Source organism: Ictalurus furcatus, chromosome 14 (genome assembly GCF_023375685.1).
Source record: "Ictalurus furcatus strain D&B chromosome 14, Billie_1.0, whole genome shotgun sequence".
Lineage (NCBI taxonomy): Eukaryota > Metazoa > Chordata > Actinopteri > Siluriformes > Ictaluridae > Ictalurus > Ictalurus furcatus.
Window position 1 is genome coordinate 15,856,012 of NC_071268.1, and position 20,458 is coordinate 15,876,469.

The following is a 20,458-nucleotide window of genomic DNA, read 5'->3' on the forward strand; positions in this document are numbered from 1 at the left end:
ATTCATATTTTGTACTCATATTTATCCTGGAGCCCTGCAGCTGAGTCAAGCGCTATAGAGGGGGAGTGAGATATTAGAATGGGACCCTACTAGTCTCAGTGTGTGGATATACATTCACTGGCCAGTTTATTAGGAACTGCTGTACACCTGTTCATTCATGCCATCACGTGGCTGCAGTGCAAAGCAAATTAATAGAACATCAGGATGGATAAAATGTGATTGTGACGAGGAGGAGGAGGGAGTGGCCAGGTTGTGAGGACACACGCCTGGCACTGAGTTGTTTAATCAGTGGGAGAGAGTGATAAAGGAGCAGCTGGAAGTGCCAGAGAGAGAGAGAGAGAGAGAGATGCACATGCACTTTATGTTTGACTTACGTTGGTGTGTTTGTTTTATGTAGAGATACCGATGCTATATTTCTCAGCCGATACTGATAACCGATTATTCAGACTGATATCGGGCGATACCGATACTGATAGTTTGATGGTTCTGCATTTTATGCCTTCTTATAATTAATAATAATTAATCCCACAATTCTGAAGGAAATACAAATAAAAACCTTATTCTCTCCATTTCAACAAGTTGTTTCACAGTAACTGGTCTCATAAACAGAAAACACATTACTCTAATTAACATTAACACATGAACTCAATTCTGAAGACTAAAGTAAGATTTCTTAACTTATTGAATGTTATTAATTCATATTAACATTGACTGAAATCTAAATAAATATATAAATAAATCTAAATTCATATTCACTCACCACAAACAAAAGCATTTCTACTTCATCATCAAACTGGTAATATATAATATCAACTTTTTTATATATTAACATTAACTGGATATGAAATAGCGCACGGTGGCTTAGTGGTTAGCATGTTCTCCTCACACCTCCAGGGTCCGGGGCCATGTGTGTGTGGAGTTTGCATGTTCTCCCCGTGCTGCAGGGGTTTCCTCCCCCAGTCCAAAGACATGCATGGTAGGCTGATTGGCGAGTCCAAAGTGTCCGTAGTGTATGAATGGGTGTGTGAGTGTGTATGTGATTGTGCCCTGCGATGGACTGGCACACTGTCCAGGGTGTACCCCGCCTTGTGCCCGATGCTCCCTGGGATAGGCTCCAGGTTCCCCGTGACCCTGAAAAAGAGTATGCGGTAGAAGATGGATGGATGGATGGATGGATATGAAATACACTACTCTACAAATATATTTTTCTGTGCAATATATACTTTTTTGTCAACCTATCTTCATTTAAATCTTTCAACGGTGTACGGGCACTTTGATTCAGCATGAGCAGCTCTGCAAAAAAAATTGACTGGATGCCGAAACTCTCACTTCACTGGTGCAGCATCCGGTGTAAAATTTTTAGCAGTGCAGAGATTACAGTGACTACAAACTGTAGTTTTGTCATCATTCCACACAATAGACATCATCTTTACACAGAGCATGAAATCAATGTTCTTTCCCACCCTCTTTTGATTGACAGGATATAATATATCAGGATATAATATATCGGCCCTGATCATCGGATGTTTTTAAACTATTGACCGATACATCGAGGCATCTCTAGTTTTATGTTCTTTTTATTATTAAATATTACGTTTACGTTCAGTCAGTTCCCGCCTCTTCCTTGCCCAGCTTTGAAGTTTGTTACAGTGATTTCAGGGGCTTTGACTGTGGCATGGGTGTTAGTGCCAGAAGCAATGGTTTAACTGTTTTAGACACTGCTGATCTCCTCGGATTCTCAACAATCTGAAGCGTTTACACAGAATGATGTGAAAAGCAAAAAAAACATTCGGTGCGTATGAGTTCTGTGAGTGTAAATGTCTTGCTGATGAAAGAGGACAGAGGAAAATGGCCGGACTGTTTTGAAATGGAAAAAAAAACATTGCCTGGTCTTTTACCAAACTTCAGCAGTCCAGTTTGGTGAGACTGTGCCCACTGTAGACTGTAGGATTGAAACCCGATGTGATCGTCTGCTGTTGTAGTTTATCCACCTCAGAACACTCGAGTTATCTGTGTATTCTGTGTGCTGTATATACGCAGTGTGTTCTGAGATGCTTTTCTGGTGTAAGGTGTGGTTATTGGAGTTACTGTGTTAACATTTCCAAACTGTCTGTGATGTTTGGAAGTGTGTGTGATTATGCCCTGCGATGCGTTGACACCTTGTCCAGGTTGTCCCTTGCCTTGTGCCACAAGTTCCCTGGGAAAGGCTCCAGGCTCCCCGCGACCCTGCGTAGGAGAAGCGATAAAGAAAATGGATGGATGTTGTATGTGAAAATCTCAGGAGGTGATCAGGAGATCAGCAATTTCTAAAATATTCAAACCAGCCTGTCTGGCATCACCAAACATGCCACAGTCGGTGTCGTCAGAGTTCATATTTAATCCCCATGCTGAAGTTTGATGGGAACATTAACTGAACCTCTTGACTTGCCATGTGATTGCCTTATTGGGTAATTGCATTAATGAGCAGGTGTGCAGATGTAAATAATGAGGTTGTGTGTGTGTTTGTGTGTGTGTGTGTGTGTGTGTGTGTGTGTGTGTGATGTTTGTTTTGTATGTCCACTTGTGTCAGTTTACATTATGTGGTATGTGTGAGAGGTGGAAAAGCAGATGGGAGGATTTGGGCTGTGTGTTTTCAGGAATGCTGCCTGCTTGTGCTTCAGTGATAGTCCTCTCTCTGGGCATGACCCTTTCCATGTAGTGTTTATCTAACCTTCCATCCCCCTCTCTTCTTTCCTCTCTGTCTCTGTCATCTCCTTTTAATTGAGAGCCATGAGATCTCCATGGTCAATCAGAATTTCATGCTGCCATCATCACACACAGAGTCGATGCCTTTGGGATTCAGATCTGTTGAGCTTCTTATCTAAACATACCTCAGTCTAATTTTGGTCACACACCAGGCCAAACGTGATTTATTCCTTCAATCCGATTTTCACACCAAGTCTCTGCAGTGCAAATTACAAACGACAAAATCTGATTACAATATGAGACAAGACATTGTTGCTCCAGGCCCATGTACTCTCCTCTCCTGACTCGCCTTCTTGCTGAATTTCATACATATTATTGTCACAGAATTCTAGACATCAATACGTCGAATTTATACCACATGCAGAAGTGTCTTGAAATGAACAGATTTTTTTTTAAACTATAAAAAAAATTATAATAATTTCCTACAGAAATTGTTTCATCTCTCACTGAAAAAGTCCATACATTTAGTTGTGTGAATAATATATGATCACATGTGAAAAACATTTGAAAGTGCATTTCACCATGTTATGTCCTCCAATGTGAACTCACAAAAAACATGTGACCACCAAGTGAAAAATTTTTCTCTTTAAGAACAATTGTATCTTGAGTGTGTGTGTGTGTGTGTGTGTGTGTGTGTGTGAGAAGGGAGGTAGATATATTTTGACAGAGGATTTAGTGTGTGTGAATAATCTCAGTCATCTCTCCACTTCCCTTCATGTGCTCATATAAATCCTACTGCCTTGATCTGACAGAGGTATTTCTGAAGCATGCTAACGTGCGTGGACGCATACGCACACACACACACACACACACACACACACACGCACACTACAATTTATGACATTTTGATGAGTAACAAAGATGTACAGAAAGTTGATGAGGCAACTTCAAAGAAAACCTTTGTTTTTATTAATGCACCCCCCTGTGGCTCCCCTCTGTGTAGATGTGACAGCTGGAGCTGCTCATTCACTCCTCTTTTCTGTTGCCTTTGCTATTTTTAAAGACAACATCGCAGTGCAACGGTAAAGTGTCAGTTCAAAGCCTGGCACCACACGCCTGTGTTTTGCATGCAGAATTAAATTTACTGATGATTAAAGTTACTCAGACATCAAAGCCTCTGCTTAATGCTTAGATTAAATGGCAGGATATTTATTTCACAAGAACCTTTACAGCTGTTAACAGAGTAAAGCAGCAGATCTATTGTGTGGGTGTAATTTCTCTCAGCTCTCTGCACATTTGTCTGATTGTCTGTAGGTTTGTGTGTGTGTGTGTGTGTGTGTGTGTGTGTGTGTGTGTGTGTGTGTGATGACATATCTATTATAGTTGTACTATTTGAGTTGATTGATAATGAAGTAGTTAAAAAGCCGAAACTTAGGAAACTGGTGAACGTTATGCATGTTAACCCTTTCAGTCCCAGTTGTTTTTAGGAGAAAGCGTCTCCAACACGACCTCTGTGACCTTTCTCATAAAGTTAGCTTTGTGTAGCATTTGAATGTCCTTTGCTTGACTCGAGTGGTGCAGCCTCTGTATATACATTCTCGTTAGCCCTTCTCTATCTCTCTCTCTCTATCTCTCTCTGTCTGTCTCTCTCTTTGTCTGTCTGTCCCGCTCTTTCCATCTCTCTCTCTCTCTCTCTCACTCACTCTTTCTCTCTATCTCTCTCTCTCTCTCTCGCTCTCTCTCTCAGCTGAGCATGAATGATAGATTTTTGGATATAAATAGAAAAGCTTGACAAATTTCTTTGCTGGGCAGAATGAAGACTATCTTTCTCTCTCCTTCTGTCTCGCTCACCTTCTATTTGTCACACACATGCAGAGATACAGTGACAAATGAAACACAGAAATGAGCAACATCTAGATATGGAGTCTTATTTCATTTTTATTTAGTTACACCTGTAGTGAGAGGGTTGTGTGTTTTACTGTTTGTTTCTAAAACTATCTACTGCTCAAATAGCTGAACCTAAAGAGCGTTGTGGTTTTTTGTATTGAGCACAACCTCTTCAAGTAATGGTACTTTCAGTAAAAAACTATAAATAAGTGTTTAAGTTTAAGTTCATTCATTGATCTATAGTAACCAGTAACCTCTGGATCTGAAGCCTATCAGAAGACTGAACATGAGGTAGGGTGGTACACCAGTCCATTACAGGACACCACACAAATGCTTTGGACAAGGGCACCTGTCAAATGCTTTAAATGTACAACTAAATGTTTCAGGAACACCGTGGAAACCTTTAGAACTATTATGTGAAGATGTTCATAGAACACTCAGAGAACTTGGCACATTGAAATTTCTCGAACCAAACAGTCCTAGAAGCATAACATTCAGAAAACCTTCCACTAACTAGGATATTTTTATTCCTTAAAATGTTATTTTCATTTCATCATATTTTCATCAATAATTTGAGTTAAGATTTAATTGAAATTAAATGTATTGCTAATATAGCAACTTCATTAAGCTGGTTATCCAAAAAGCCAATTAGACAAATATTTCTTCCCTATTGAACATAACTAATATTATTGTAACACTGAAATAAGGAAGTCACTTTCTATAAAAAGAACCCCAAGTTTTGTTGTTTCCTATTTGTTTTGAATGTGCAGTGGAACACACCCACATATACATACTCACCTGTCTCGCTGTCAGAAGGTAATGCATTGTATACAATGCAAATACACTTAAGCAGCTTACACTCAAGAAGTGCACTTGCATATCCATTTGGGCCTTAAGCCAGACAGGTGATGTTCCCTTGAATTTCAATGAAAATGTTCAGACTCACTCCCAGTCATTTTATCCTCTGGAACAAATTACACAGCTGGCACACATCATCATACTTCAGTGTCTTTGTCCGTACTGCTTCTAGCTAAGCAGCCTCAGAGAAAATCCACAGATCCACTGTGACCACTGAATGGATCACAGCTCATTTCTGCCTATGTATTATTTCTTTTATTCATTTATTCTGGGTGCGTATCACATAATCTCATAATCTGCTTTTGTTCCAAGTTGTTTTCTCTTTAAAAGATGAGCCACAGCTGGCAAACATAGACAGACACAGACACAGACACACACACACACACACACACACACACATATACATTTGCACGGTCAGCTGAATCAATAAGTAGCTTAACTTTCATTATATCTCCATTTTTATTATGATGCCTTCCTTCCATACCCTTATATACAGTGGACTGTGCGCATTCACACACACACACACACACACACACACACACACACACACACACACACACACACACGCGCACACAGACACACACACACACAGTCTTTATAGCTAAATCTGCACAGTGCTGTCACTACACACAGTAGTTTTAGAAGTTGATATTGGACTCAAATTGAGAAGGACACAGAGACAGGTCAGCTTTTCATCCTTTTGTGTCTTTCTCTGTGGAATGAAATTCAATCTCATTCAATCTTTACGCTGTACCACCTTCCCTCCTCTTCTCTCACACTCACAAAATCCCATCACTTAATTCATACACATCACTTACACTTCTTCTATCAGTGCTCAAGGCTTGGCAAATATAAAAGAAGCACTTTGTCCTTTATTTTTGACCTTCAAATTGCTCACAGAATAGTGTCAGAACCTCAGACATCAGCATTATACAACACAGGTTAAAAAATGATTGTGTTCCCTTTTCCTACAAAAAAGACACTGTTTTGCCGGGGTTTTTTTAACCACCTACACTCAGTTCTCGCTCTAAATACATAGTACTAGGTGGTATATGGATATTCTTTAAGTGGAACAAGAGTTCACTCTAAAGGTGAATACATCCAAAGTGCTAGATGTCTGTAGGAGGGAAGGGAAAACAGTAATGCTACATCTCCACTCCATGAACGGGCTGTTTCTGGATGAGATTTATATTTTGCTTCAAAAACCAATATGTTTGGAAGCAACACTAAAATAAAGCATAACAATATGATTCATTTTCAGCTCTTCTAACCAGCAGGGTCAGTGAGAATCACCTGGATATCTTCTTGTCCATGTGCTCACGCATTCCCAGGCCTTCAGCAAGGTCACGGTGTTGTATAGCTGTGATACAGCTATTTTTGTCTTTCTTTTTCTTCTCATTCACATGTCCAACCACATGTACACCACATGGAGATATCTGTGCAAGAGCCTTTACAAGCTGTGGTACTGCTGTTGGCTCCAAACATTCTCAAGCCTCAGGGTCTCATCAACGTTTGATCCTGAAGTTAACATCTGAAGTTAATTTTCTCTTTGACAGAGGCACGCTCAAAAGGGTAGATTCCACAGTTCAGAACAAATGGTTCAACATACTTTCTCTTTCAAAAGAAGGATGGTTGTTACCCAATTCTTGATTCGAGAACTGGTTCTTAAAATCCACCTCCTTCTATCTGTTAAAATCATATGCCATGCAACCACAGAACTGGATCATATTGGTGGAACTGGAATGGTCCCATCACCCCAGAGCACAAATGCTTTTTAACCCTTGCCTTCCGAGGACAGGTGTTCCAGTTCGATGTTTTAGACTTTGGCTTCTCATTAACGGCATGTCTCCCATAATGGCTAGGGTATTAGGCTACTGCCATACTTGGATGACTGGTTGCAGTGTGCCCTCACCAAGGAGCAGGAATTTCAGGACACATTAAGTTACCCCTCACAGTAACAAGAGTGCAGTAGTTCCATTCTTATAACAATTTGGTTATCCAGGTGATTCTCACAGCCCCTGGTACTTATCCAGTGTTTGTAGAACCACTGTTCCACATGAAACTAGCAGTATTTAATGAGATAAATGGTGGCATTCTGTTTAAAATAGAATAATATATATATTAGAGAAAACTAATCATATAGACTTAATTCTCATAGTCGGAATGGCTTGATGTTACATTCCCAAAGGAGTTGCTAAGGTCTATTTTGCAAGTGAGAACAATAAAAAGATTGAGGGTTGGAAGGATGGTATGGGCTTGTGGAACATGATACCCTGGCAGAGGTTTGGAATTATGGATAAAGACTTTATTACAATGACAAAAACACTACACTAAGACTTGCAAACCAATGAAATATTCAAACAACAAAAGAACTACAGTCAGGAATTTGTTTATGAATATAATATTATTGAGAACAGGGAACTGTATTTTAAATAGCTAAAATAACTGCCAGAAACAGCAAAAGAAAACTGTAGATAGAAAACTACACTGAGGCTGGTCAAAAAAAGAAGGGGTGGCACCTGCCCTCTTACTTACTGTGTCTAGACATTTAACAATACCTATGTGATGAAATATAGGAGTGTGTACATTCCAATCCATTCTAACTCCAAAGGATTAGCATAAGAGAAGAGTGAGAGAGAGAGAGAGAGAGAGAGAGAGAGAGAGAGAGAGAGAGAGAAACTAACACCATTAAACAAATTATTAGTATTAGCTGCAATAATAAGCTTATCAGCAACGGCAGGTTAAAGGAGCAAAGAAAAAAAATTAAGAGAATAACCAACGAACAAAGCAATTAAAAAGCAGCAAAATAAATGCAGAAACACATAGGACCACCACGCAAATAACCTACTGTACAAACACTGAACATTATTCCAATCTGGAAATCTGGGTTTATGGTCTCATAACAATGGATAAAAATGGATATAAATGCAATCCTACTAATTACAGAGGGGTTTGTGTGAACAGTAACCTGGGGAAGGTTTTGTGTAGCATCATTAATTAAAAAATGATCAACTTATTAAATATAATGTCCTGAGTAAAAGTCAGACTGGATCCATACTGAATGACTGCACCTGATTCTTACCAAACCAATGCATTAGACTCTTACCAAATGACTGCAGGGAATTCTTACCAAATCTCTGCAGGGGATTCTTTACTAAATCACTGCAAAAGATTCTTACCAAATCACTGCAGGGGATTCTTTACTAAATCACTGCAGGGGATTCTTTACTAAATCACTGCAGGGGATTCTTTACCAAATCACGGCAGGGGATTCTTTACCAAATCACTGCAGGGGATTCTTTACCAAATCACTGCAGGGGATTCTTTACTAAATCACTACAGGGGATTCTTTACTAAATCACTGCAGGGGATTCTTTACCAAATCACTACAGGGGATTCTTTACTAAATCACTGCAGGGGGTTCTTTACCAAATCCCTACAGGGGATTCTTTACTAAATCACTGCAGGGGATTCTTTACTAAATCACTACAGGGGTTTCTTTACTAAATCACTGCAGGGGATTCTTTACTAAATCACTACAGGGGATTCTTTACTAAATCACTGCAAAAGATTCTTACTAAATCACTGCAAAAGATTCTTACCAAATCACTGCAAGGGATTCTTTACTAAATCACTGCAGGGGATTCTTTACTAAATCACTGCAGGGGATTCTTTACCAAATAACTGCAGGGGATTCTTACCAAGTCACTGCAGGGGATTCTTCCCAAACCACTGCACCAGGGCAGAGGCGGGAATCAAATCCCCAATCCCTGTGGTGGGAGGCAAATGCACTACCCACTAAGCCACTGTGCCCCTCACCTTAATTTTGTATTGAATTCTAATATCACTAATGTTACTAATGTTCATTATGACATTAATGTTCTAATATCAAGATAGAATCAGCCATTTTAGACAGAAACATAGCTGAAACACTTCTGGTGGCCTGGGCCACTTGCATTGACCTCAAATGCATTTGCATACTTTTAGGGCCTTACATTTGAGTGCTTCCACAATTACAGAATTTTGCAGGGTTTTTTTTTCGGGGGGGGGGGGGGGGGGGGATTTAGTTTTCTTTTGGTTTAACATCATTGTGTTCCTTCCTTAATGCTTCCATGCCCTGATATTTCATTTGCATCATAAAACTCTCTCAGCCACCACAGTACAGTATATCCAAATACGAATATGAACTATTTTGGGGGGAACCTGCAGCACTGGCCTCAGACCATCACAGCTGTGCAAAATAGTGGTGTTCTGCCTGGAAGATGTTAGAAAGACTGTTATTGTTATAGGCAAAAGGCAGACTGGTTCTAATCTGCACTCTGATGTAATGCCCTTTTCTCCTCCAAACTGCTGAGATGCAGACTCAAGCAACACAGATTATTACATATTCTGCTCAATATAGAGCTGTCAATAGGGTATACACTACTTCTCTGTGACTGTGTGTGTGTGTGTGTGTGTGTGTGTGTGGCATGCAGTCTGAATGACAGGGTGTGGAGGAAAATTTGGGAGAAACAAACAGGCAAACAGCTGTGTGTAGTCTATGTGTCAGAATAAAAGTATGTCCCTTATTAATTTGCCAAAAAAGCACACACAGTCACACTGTTTCCCCTAGCCAACAAACACAGAGACTAAACAGGAGACTTTGGCAGTAAATCTCTGCATCTGGGTGCTGTCCCAAGGTAGCTGAGCCCTTTATAATACAACACAGCAGCACTTAGCAGCAAGCCAGGGTCTGCCTGCCAAAGATGAATCACAGATATAAAAGTATTGGCGCTTTTATGTCAAGTTAACCGCAGTGTTCCGGCAGGATGGTTGTGATCTAGATCTATGCCTGTGTTTGGGCTATGTCCTATGTTCTTTTCTTTCACCATGCAGTTAAGGATGCAGTTAACTAGAAATATGCACTAAAGTGCAAATAAACAAATATGATTAGAAATATGACGTTGGACAAAGTTGCTGCCTGCCTTTTCTGTAATATCAGCATATTCAAGAGAGGAACAATTTTTCTAATTCCCCTATTGGGCCTCAAAATCAATATTTAATGGAACATCTCACTTCCACACACTAAACCGCCCTTAAATAAATCCAAATAGTTTACAGTTCTCAGGGGGAACAGCTAGCAGGACAGCGCTTCCCAGAGCAGCACTACCAAACTCTAATTGAGCATTGTATCATATATTTAGAGCTGAACAGAAAATATTAAAATAGGACATTGATGGCAAATGGGCTTTCTGTTACTAACAAGAAGCGAGTTCCCAGAAATAGAAGTCAGGCAGTGGTGATAGAAGCAGGCATCTATGGACGCACATTGGAAGTACGACATTGTAACCACAGTAACAGCAGAAATGGAGCTGCATGTATGGGTTGATAATGCCAGGAGTGTTTAAACTAGCTCAAGCAATGACAGGAACGGCTGTACGCTGGAATCCTGAATGCTTTATCTGTCCCTTTGCTCCCTCATCTGAGCACAGCTACGAGGCCACAGCCCACTGCACTTCACAGTCACTATGTTTGAACCATCTCCGAGGCAGAGACATGGGGAGGAGTCTGGAAAAAATTCAACTTCTCCATTTTGAGGGTTTTTTTTTTTTTTGGCTGAAGCACTTGACTTGGAACTGATCTTAGATGGATCCCTGAAGGGCATTTTAAACCAAGTAACACGCTTTGCTCGCTGCAGTTATTAATGATGAAATGATTTCTCTGCCTTTTTATTTGATTATTGTCTCAGTGTGGAAACATATATCCCTGGACATAAAGGACATGAATGTATTTAAGAAATCATCTTGGGAAATGCTTCTCACCAAGAATTATTGCAGATTATAATTCACCAAAGACCACACAGGCTCCATACTGAGTGAGCCCATCCTTCAGTTACAGTTTTAAACTCTTTCATCTGACATGAGAGGTTATATATCTCAGTCTCAGAGGACCATTTGCTTCCCTTTTAAATTATGTTTAAGGATGAGAGCCAAGCCATGTCTAATATTGGCCAACTAACACTGCAGTGGCACACTGCACCATTTGGCTCTCAGCTGTCTGTGGCATTAGGAGAAAACAAATACATTTTGCAAACCAGTTTTCACATAAGACAAAATGTAATATTAGCAGCTTGAGCTGAAAGAAATAGTCATTTGCTGCTCTTCAAGCTGTTTACAGATCGCAGTTTTATGCCATGAATACAGTGTGCTGTATACAAATTTATAAACATGTTCCATTCACCTGAAATTTGTGTTATTGCTTATTTGAGGTGGTTTGGAAATGTAGATACCAAATTCCTGTAAAATCTCTCATTTTGATCACTGCTAAATCACTACTTGATCACTTTCATTCTGATATTGTAGATACATTTAAATGTTTTCCATTAATTTGAATGATAGTTCAATTTGCTGCCCCCACCCCAACTGTCCACTGTCCACTGTCTCCACTGTCATACAGCCATTTTCCCTGTCTTCTTGTTGCCTTGAACCTGTCAGCCCACATGTACACTGACATGGCTCAGATGAAATCACTGATTCAGGAGATGAAACCGTGAAGCTCCAAGACTAATGTTCCACAACCAAGCACTTCTTATAGTCCAATGAATATTCACAACTGCAGAAGTTAATCCTTCTGTGGGAGAGCTGATTGAAACTTCTCACCTAGTAGTGCAACTCCCAAGCCATTATATGGATGACTCTCCTCCAACCTGATTTCCACATGGTGATACATGTGGTTAACACAATCCACTCTGCCAGACATATGCAAATCAACCCCTTGTAGTCTGCCCTCTGAGGCATGTGCTTTTTGATCCTGCCCAAAGAGGCCCAGGAAAGGAGACCACATGTCTCAGAATCAAAAAAGCAGCATGCCAAAATGGACCCTTCATGCAAATCTTTTAGTCATTGGAACCCGGTTCTGTGTTCCAACACCCACAAAAGCCTCACACAAGAATTAGGCAGGGAGATTTATGCCCCAACCATGTTGCAGGACAGACCGTCAACAAGGTGTGATTGAAAAAAAACGTAGACCCCCAAGGTTAAAAGCAAAGGGTTCTACTCAACATAATTACTTGCTCAGAAGAAGGATGGTGATTTTCATTCAATTCTATATTTGAGGCGCTTGAACTGGTTCCTATTGATCATTCTTTTCTGTATGCTAAGGTTATCAGATGTAATTTATGTCATAAAATCACTGGGCTGGTTTATGTCTGTGGACTTACACACAATCTGTTTTCATATCCTCTCAGTGATCTTTCAAGAACACTGATGCTTTTTGAAATTTGCCTTCAAAGGATAGGCATTCAAATTCAAAGTTCTACACTTCAGCCTCTCTCCACAGGGTCAAGATTTATGCAAGCAGCTTTGTCTTGCCTGAAGCCCAGAGGCATCTGGGTATTGCCAAAATCAGATGACTGGCTCCTATGTGCCCCCAACAAGGAGCAGGCCATTCAGGACACAGATACCTTACTTGCACACATTGTGATGCTTTATATCATGGTGAACTCAGAAAAGAGCTCCTTAACACTAGAACAGGCCACACAGTTTATTGGTGTGAAACTAGTGTCACTGAGAATCCTAGCCCAAGTGTAGCAGACATTAATATGCTTGATATTCAGATTCAGGCAGGTCGCTATGTGTGTGACCAGCTCCTGCTGAGGACCCTAGGATTGAAAATGGCAGCCATTGCAGTAATCCCCTAGGAATGCTGGAGCTGTGAGTTTTCATCATCCTGTGGCTAGAACCCAAACACCACAAACAGAGGCATGCTCTTGTCTTAGTAAGAACCGACTCTTGCAGTAGACGCTAACTGGGTCTGCTTATGATCAGCGCCCCAACAGAGAAAAATAATCATCACGGATACTTGCCATACAGTCTGAGGAGCACTGTGGTGCAACAGTGCACCAGTGTGGCCCCTGGGGTAAAATCAGAACACATCAACCATATAGCATTGAGGCAGTCCATCTGTCCCCTTATGTACTTTTTTATCAGTTCTGTGAAATGGCCATGTGTTGATTCAATCAGACAATGTTCTGATGGTCAGCTAGTTCAATCAGCTGGGTGGGACAAGGCAGAGCGGCAAACAGCTGTCTCCACCTTGCACAAATCTCTTCAGATGGCCTGTCCATGTTTAGCCTCACTGAGGACAACTCATCTGGCAGGGCAATAGACGTTTTATTGTAGTTCTACTAAATGATGGAAGACAGTAGGTAACACTTATTTATCCGTGACAGGACCTGAGGCAGGCTGACCTCTGAATACGTGAGTCATATTTAAGTGCAATGTGTGTGTTCACATTGGTTATATAAAGGCAGCTTTGGTGTCAAACATTTTTGTGTAACCTGAAAAGACTGGCATGTGGTAGGCACTTAAGGGGGAGGGAGACATTGAGAGCGCTTAATGAATCCATCTTGCAAGGACAGAAACCGAGAATTAGTTGTGACTGCTGGTGAAATGCTACACATAGATTGACTGTGGCACACTTTCTAAGGAAAAGAGACTTGGCTATGTTGGAATATTACCAGATACTGATTTATAAATGTGCAATAAGCTAAAGTGAATTGATGATACCCTTCCTGCTCTTTTGAGATTCAGGGAGTTTCAAAGCACAACTGTGATCGGCAACCTACTGAGCATCAAAGCTACTTTGATCTCAGGCTGATAGCATGAGCTGTTGTCCATCATTTATCTCTGTCTTCTCTGGGCTGACACTCTCTCTTTCTCTCAAACACAAAAGTATATTGATTTAGCTTTATGATACCTCTAATGTCAGCAACAGCTTATAGTGGAAAAGCACTGCTGAACTGATTTTAGTGGGTCAGTTGGGGTGTGTGTGTGTTCCTTGGATAGGCTTCGGCTCCACCACAACCGTGACCAGAGTAAAGTGGTTACTGAAGATTAATGATAATTGTAAGAAAATCATATCATCCATCCATTTTCTGTACCGCTTATCCTACACAAAGCCTGGAGCCTATCCCAGGGACTTGGGGTACAAGGTGGGGGACACCCTGGACAGGGTGCCAATCCATCGCAGGGCATAACTGCATACACATTCACACACCCATTCGACAATTTAGAGATGCCAATCAGCCTACAATGCATGTCTTTGGACTGGGGAAGAAAACTGGAGTAATCTGAGGAAACATCAGAAGGAAAAGCACAGGGTGAACATGCAAACTCCACACACACACACAGGAGGAAGCAGGATTTGAACCCCCAACCCAGGTGGTGCAAGGCAACTGTGCTAACCACTAAGCCACCATGTCCCCCAAAATCATAATAATCATCATCATATCATTTTAAAATAACAGTATTTTATCTGTTTACTTTTTTTGTATTTGCTTGATAATCAGGACAAAATCTTTTTTTTTTTTTCTTTTTTTTTGAAAAAACAAATATATTGTGCTCAGAAGTTGTAGGCGGTCATGTCTGGCACACTTCTTCTTCTTTTTTTTTTTGATATTGTATTATTGATCAATTATTGTTTTTTAAAACTTTTTTTTTTAAATGTTTTACTTTGAACAACATTTTCTCCTCTGGTTTCAAAATGACAATTTTACCAAAAGTTCAAAACAGTCACTATTTTATTGAAGCCAACGAGCAGCTCCTTCTTAAGTGAAATCATCACTTTTTTGTTGTTGTTTTGCCAAGCCAGTTGCGTTGTCGCTGGAGCACCACCATCCCGCTCTCTCTATTCAATTCAGTTCTCTCTCTCTGTGTGTGTGTGTGTGTGTGTGTGTGTGTGTGTGTGTGTGTGTGTGTGTGGTGACGACACCATGACATCATGTCTTGTTCTCTCACTCCCTCTGCAGTATGGGCATGTCTCTCAGTCTGTCGCGGAAGAAACAGGAAGTTAAAAAAAAAAAAACCCCGAGCAAAACACGGAAGTGGAGCGGCTTTAGTTAGATCAGCGGGAAAGTGAAAGCAAATCAGGCCGGAACAGTAGGACGCACAGGCAATGCTAAGGAAGTGTTAGCTTCACTTCAACTGCTGAGACACAGAAACCGACCGAGAGAATAATAAGACCAAGAATCTCGACTGTAGTTATTTCAGTCACACGGCGAGCACACAGGCTTAGAGGTAATTTACACACAGCCAGCTGCATATGATGTGTGTGTGTGTGTGTGTGTGTGTGTGTGTGTGTGTGTGTGAGTGAGAGAGAGAGAGAGAGAGAGAGAGAGAGAGAGAGAGAGAGAGATTTTGAGGGAGGGGGACGTTCATTGGAATAAGTAGGGTGAAGCACCATGTCTCTTTTGTGTATGTGTTGTCCTGCAGAGGGACAGAGAGGAAGGTCTCAGGGGCATCAGAAGGTCGAGACATGAGGTTAGACACTTGGTAATGGCTATTGGGGGTGTGTGTGTGTGTGTGTGTGTGTGTGTGTGTGTGTGTGTGTACCAAATCTCCCTGGTTTGGTTTCAGTTCCACCATAAGCATGACCAGAATAAAGTGGTTACTGAAAGTGATGGAGAGTTACCAAATGTCCTGATAAAGATAGGAATGCATGATTATTACAACCCCGTAAAGTACCATCAGTATCTAAACTGATACTGGTCAGAAATCAGTCCATTGATGTTATAAACATGTGTGGTGTGGACTGGCATGACACAGATCTTGCAGTCGAACACAACTTAAAGTGCATCACCAGCACGTCCAGGACGTTTCTCTTAACAGCAAACTTGCGGACTCTGTTAACTTGTAGGCTCGGTTACTAGAGGACGTCCGTATCAGATCAGTGTTATAAATCAGCTGATACTCAGCGCTTCGATTCAATATCCATACAGGTTTGTGCTTGCACATGACAAATCACACGATGCAAGTTGTATGAAAACACAGCTGTGTTAAGAAAGGTTATGGTAGGTAGCTATGAGGGGCAGGGTTAACACTCATACCATTTATCAACAATATCCAACCTCTGTCTTGTACGAATTTGTCTAAATTTCTCATGAGATTAGGTGAAGCCAAAAAGAAAATAGCTAAATCTGTCCAGCTCTGTATTTTGTAGCTACTTTGAACTCTGTCCTTCTTTGAACTCTTGAAGTTTAGATGGTTATCTATATAGTATTTAGAAAATGTCACACGGGTTTATCTGTAATGTGCAAAAAAGCTAAAGTATTTCCAGTTGTGCGACAGTAGGACCATTTCTGCTGTACTTTAAGACGGAGAGTAAAAAGAAACATTCAGGCCAGTCCTCGAGAGTTAAAGTAAATTCCTGAATGTTGCTTGTTGTGTTCATTGTCATTACTTAAACGCTTCTGCTGATTATTTCTGAGAGCTCCAAACAGAAAATAATTAGAAATAATTGATTGCAAGGAGACTAGTCAAAACGTTTCCATTCTGAGACAAATGAGTTTCATAAAGATGTTTTCAATCCCTTCACCAAAACAGAAATTGCAGAAAGACCACACTGACCGCACTGTGTCCAGTGATGTACAGTGGTGAGACGAGCTGATAACATGCAGCAGTTCCATATAAAATCATGTTTAGGTAGGAGACCGATGCTTGAGCATGTACGCACTATTCACAGGCACATTACGACTACAAATCAGATCAGCCAGTGCCTTTAAATCCAGGTTGAAATGTGTTAAAACACAAACCAACACCAAAACAGCAACCAATGAGGCAAGGTCTAACAATGATCTTTGTACCAGAGCTCTGTTAGAAGTCAGAAGGGGTTGATTCATTTTCTGATAGTAGTGCCAGCTGTATTTCAAATGGTGTGTTTATTTTAAAAAGCTCATTCTAATATTGGATTTTCCCCCCTATAGAACGTTTATGGTGGACATTATACATAATCTAAGGCTTATAATAAACATATAAAAAAGCTTTTATTTAACAAAGAAAAACATATAATCGTTGCTATGGTGAAGCAATTTCAGTAGATTTTCAAGAGTCTTCAGGATCGAGGACATTTAGCTTTCCAGTTTCTCAGTAACATTACAAGTTGCATTTTATGGTCTTATTAAATTCATTTATTCATTCATTTCATTTCCAACACCTTGCTGGAGGTTGCAGTGGCAGAAACCTGAGAAGATCAGTCCAGACTTCTCAATCCTCAGCCACACATTCAACTGCTCCTAGGGCAAGCCAACTATGAGATATGATCTTGTAATGTAACCAAACCACCTCACCTGGTTTCTCTCAATTTGTTGTTACAGTAGCTCTCAAGAAAGGAAAAAAAAGAGAGGCTGGTGACAGAATGTTTGTTTATAGCTGCTATAATATATGTGAAAACAGACACTAACCTATCTTGCAGAGATTTTGTAACATTAAATGTAAACTATAAATGGTTAAAAAGCATGATGTGGCATTCATTAATAAACTAAAAAGTGTAATTGTTGACAAATTATTGACAAATAGCTGTGGTATAAGACGAATAACACACTTTGGGTCATGCTGGTATTGGAAAATAATCCTCTTTGGGGTGGTCATGACCCTCATCGCACCATACTAGTAGAACCTTGTATTACTTTATGTTGTACTTGAGATGTTCCTAACCGAACACTAACACCACTTTTGGAAGGTCCCTACTACACTTAGCACTCTAATCTCACTGACATGGGCGTAAAACTCTTTAGGGGGCTTTCACACTGGCAGTTTAGTTCAAAAGAACTGCATGAAATTGTTTTGCATGGTCTTTCACAGTGATTTTTGTTGGTAAATGAGACCTTTTAGCTGTACTCATGTTCGATGCGCTCTTCATGTTCGATGAGGGCTTTGGCTGATTGCGTGTTGTGATGATGTCACATTACGCCTCTTGGCCCAAATCTGCTGTAATTTTGAAAAATTGCAAGCTCCTCTGAATATTGCAGAGTTTGCTTGATTTTGTGTTAATTTCAGCGATCGCGAAATCACGGAATCCTGCAGGGACTGCTAAATAATCTACATCAATAATTATTTCTTCACCAGCGAATAGCAAGACACTCCATCAACCTGCTGTACAATTTCTTTGTTAACCCGAGTTCTTCTGATAAGTAGAATATTCAGTGGTGACTACATGCCCTTTAGCCCCCCAGACTCCATTTGGACTTTTGATTTTGATTTGTGTAGCTTAAGGACTTTAGAATCGGTTTGGACTTTAGAACTGCTGTCTTGCAGGTAACTAACTTGACTATAGCATTACTAGAGCTGCAGGTTGGATGATCTCAGAACTGCAGGCTCAGCTGTGGAAAGCTGAGTAAAATACATTTGTTCTGCAAGTGTTTACTATGTCCCCTGAGCTGTGGCTATTTTTAAATTGCTCTTTTCTCCCTCTAGGCTTCCCTGGGACTACTGTCTCTCTTCCTAGACTGCTACCCCTCCTTCCCCCTTTCTTCAATATGAACCCTCCAGGGGCATGCAGGGATAGATGCAATGATGATGACCTGCCCCAGATGGACGGCACATGTGACGCGTGTGAACCAGACGAACCGCAGGCCGCTACGCAAATGTGTGTGATTTGCCGCTTTGCCTTTTGTGTGGTCCACGCAGAGAAACACGCACGCAGCACCAGACATCCACTTCAGCCCTACACACCCCCAGAGCCTGGAGTAAATGCCAATGCCCACGTCAATGCTGAACCTGAGGCAAATGAAAACCGGCTGGAGGAGGCCGAGGCTGCTGGGGGTAGAGGTGAAGAGATGGAGGAGCAGGACAAGGAGCAAAGTGCGCGTGAATCAGGAAAGAGAGACACAGTGACTGTAGAAAGACTGAGATGTAAGGAACATGGAGAGGAGGGCTCATTGTACTGCAAACAGGATGAAAAGATTGTGTGTGTGTTGTGTGCTGTTCAAGGAGATCACCGAGGACATGAGATCATCACACTCCGGGAAGCCTACATGTGGCAGAAGGTGAGTGTGAGTGTGAGTGAACATCAGTGCCGTCGTATTCTCTAAAAATCAAAATCAAAATTTAATTACTTAAAAGTTTAATGCTCTGAATGGTAATGGGTTTGCAAAATAATGATTTTATCATAAACCGTAATCTTTCAGATTCATTTTTATTTATTTAACCACAATAATGTTTTCTTCCCTCTGATAGTAGCTATAATTCTCCATTCTTGTAAAAAGATTCATAAAACTGGTCTTCACACTAGAATAATTTCCTCTTTTTTTCCCCTCTAAGCCTTTTCCACTCACTTATAAAGAATCTTCTACTCACTATACACAGTATGCTCATTACATAGGGTATAAATAACATTGAAGCCCCTACATTGGCAGTGCACTATATGGCCAGTAGAGGGGCATTGTGGAATTTAAACATTTAGCTACAGAAAAGTATGAACAATAAATACGTGTTTGATATTTCACTTTTAATTCTTGGATATGTATTTTCTTCATATATATATATATATATATATATATATATATATATATATATATATATATATATATATATATGTATGTCATGATTCCCTCTTGAAGCAGCGTGCTCTAAGCACGAATGCGTGAGCACCTGCTTTTCCAATGTTGACAGCAGTGACATTTCAACATGTGCTTTTGTAATTGTTTATGTCATGTCTCCTCCCCGTCCTGTCATTGGTTGTCATGTCACTTGTGTCCGGATTACCCTCAGATGTTAGCAGTTGCGAGGGTAATCATGTCAGCATATATACCGCATGCCTCGCAACACTCAATGCGGAGTTATAGTAGCTTAGTTTAGAGTCCTTACGATAGAGAACCATAGTCATAGTTCATGTCATGTTTCATGTTTAGAATCATAGTCATAGTCCATGTCATGTTTCATGTTTAGTTCACGCTGGTTTCTCCGCTACCAGTCCCACGCTATTGTTCATGTTTCTTGTTTTGTTTCTCGACCCTGTATTTCCGTGACTGCAACCTTGATTCCTGCCTCGCCCCTTTATGCCTGTTTGCCGATCGCCTAAACTTTGCATGTTACTGGATTACATTTGTGGATCACGTTTTGGATTTGTCTGCCTGTCTCTCTCTTTAAATAAAACTCTCGTTCAAACTGCGATTGCATCCGCCTTATCTTCTGTTCCGTCACGAGTCGTGACTATATATATATATATATATATATATATATATATATATATATATATATATATATATATATAC

At 40.4% G+C, this 20,458-nt stretch overlaps 1 protein-coding gene across 1 annotated transcript in view; it reads left to right on the forward strand.

The window, feature by feature from the left end:
• Nucleotides 1-13,477: 13,477 nt before the first annotated feature.
• trim44 (tripartite motif containing 44) overlaps nt 13,478-20,458 on the forward strand; it is a 66,112-nt gene continuing 59,131 nt past the window's right edge. The window contains exons 1-2 of the mRNA XM_053640828.1: nt 13,478-15,485; nt 18,660-19,231. Coding sequence (XP_053496803.1) covers nt 18,722-19,231 — 510 coding nt within the window. The 5' untranslated portion in view covers nt 13,478-15,485; nt 18,660-18,721. The remainder of the gene's footprint in view (nt 15,486-18,659; nt 19,232-20,458) is intronic.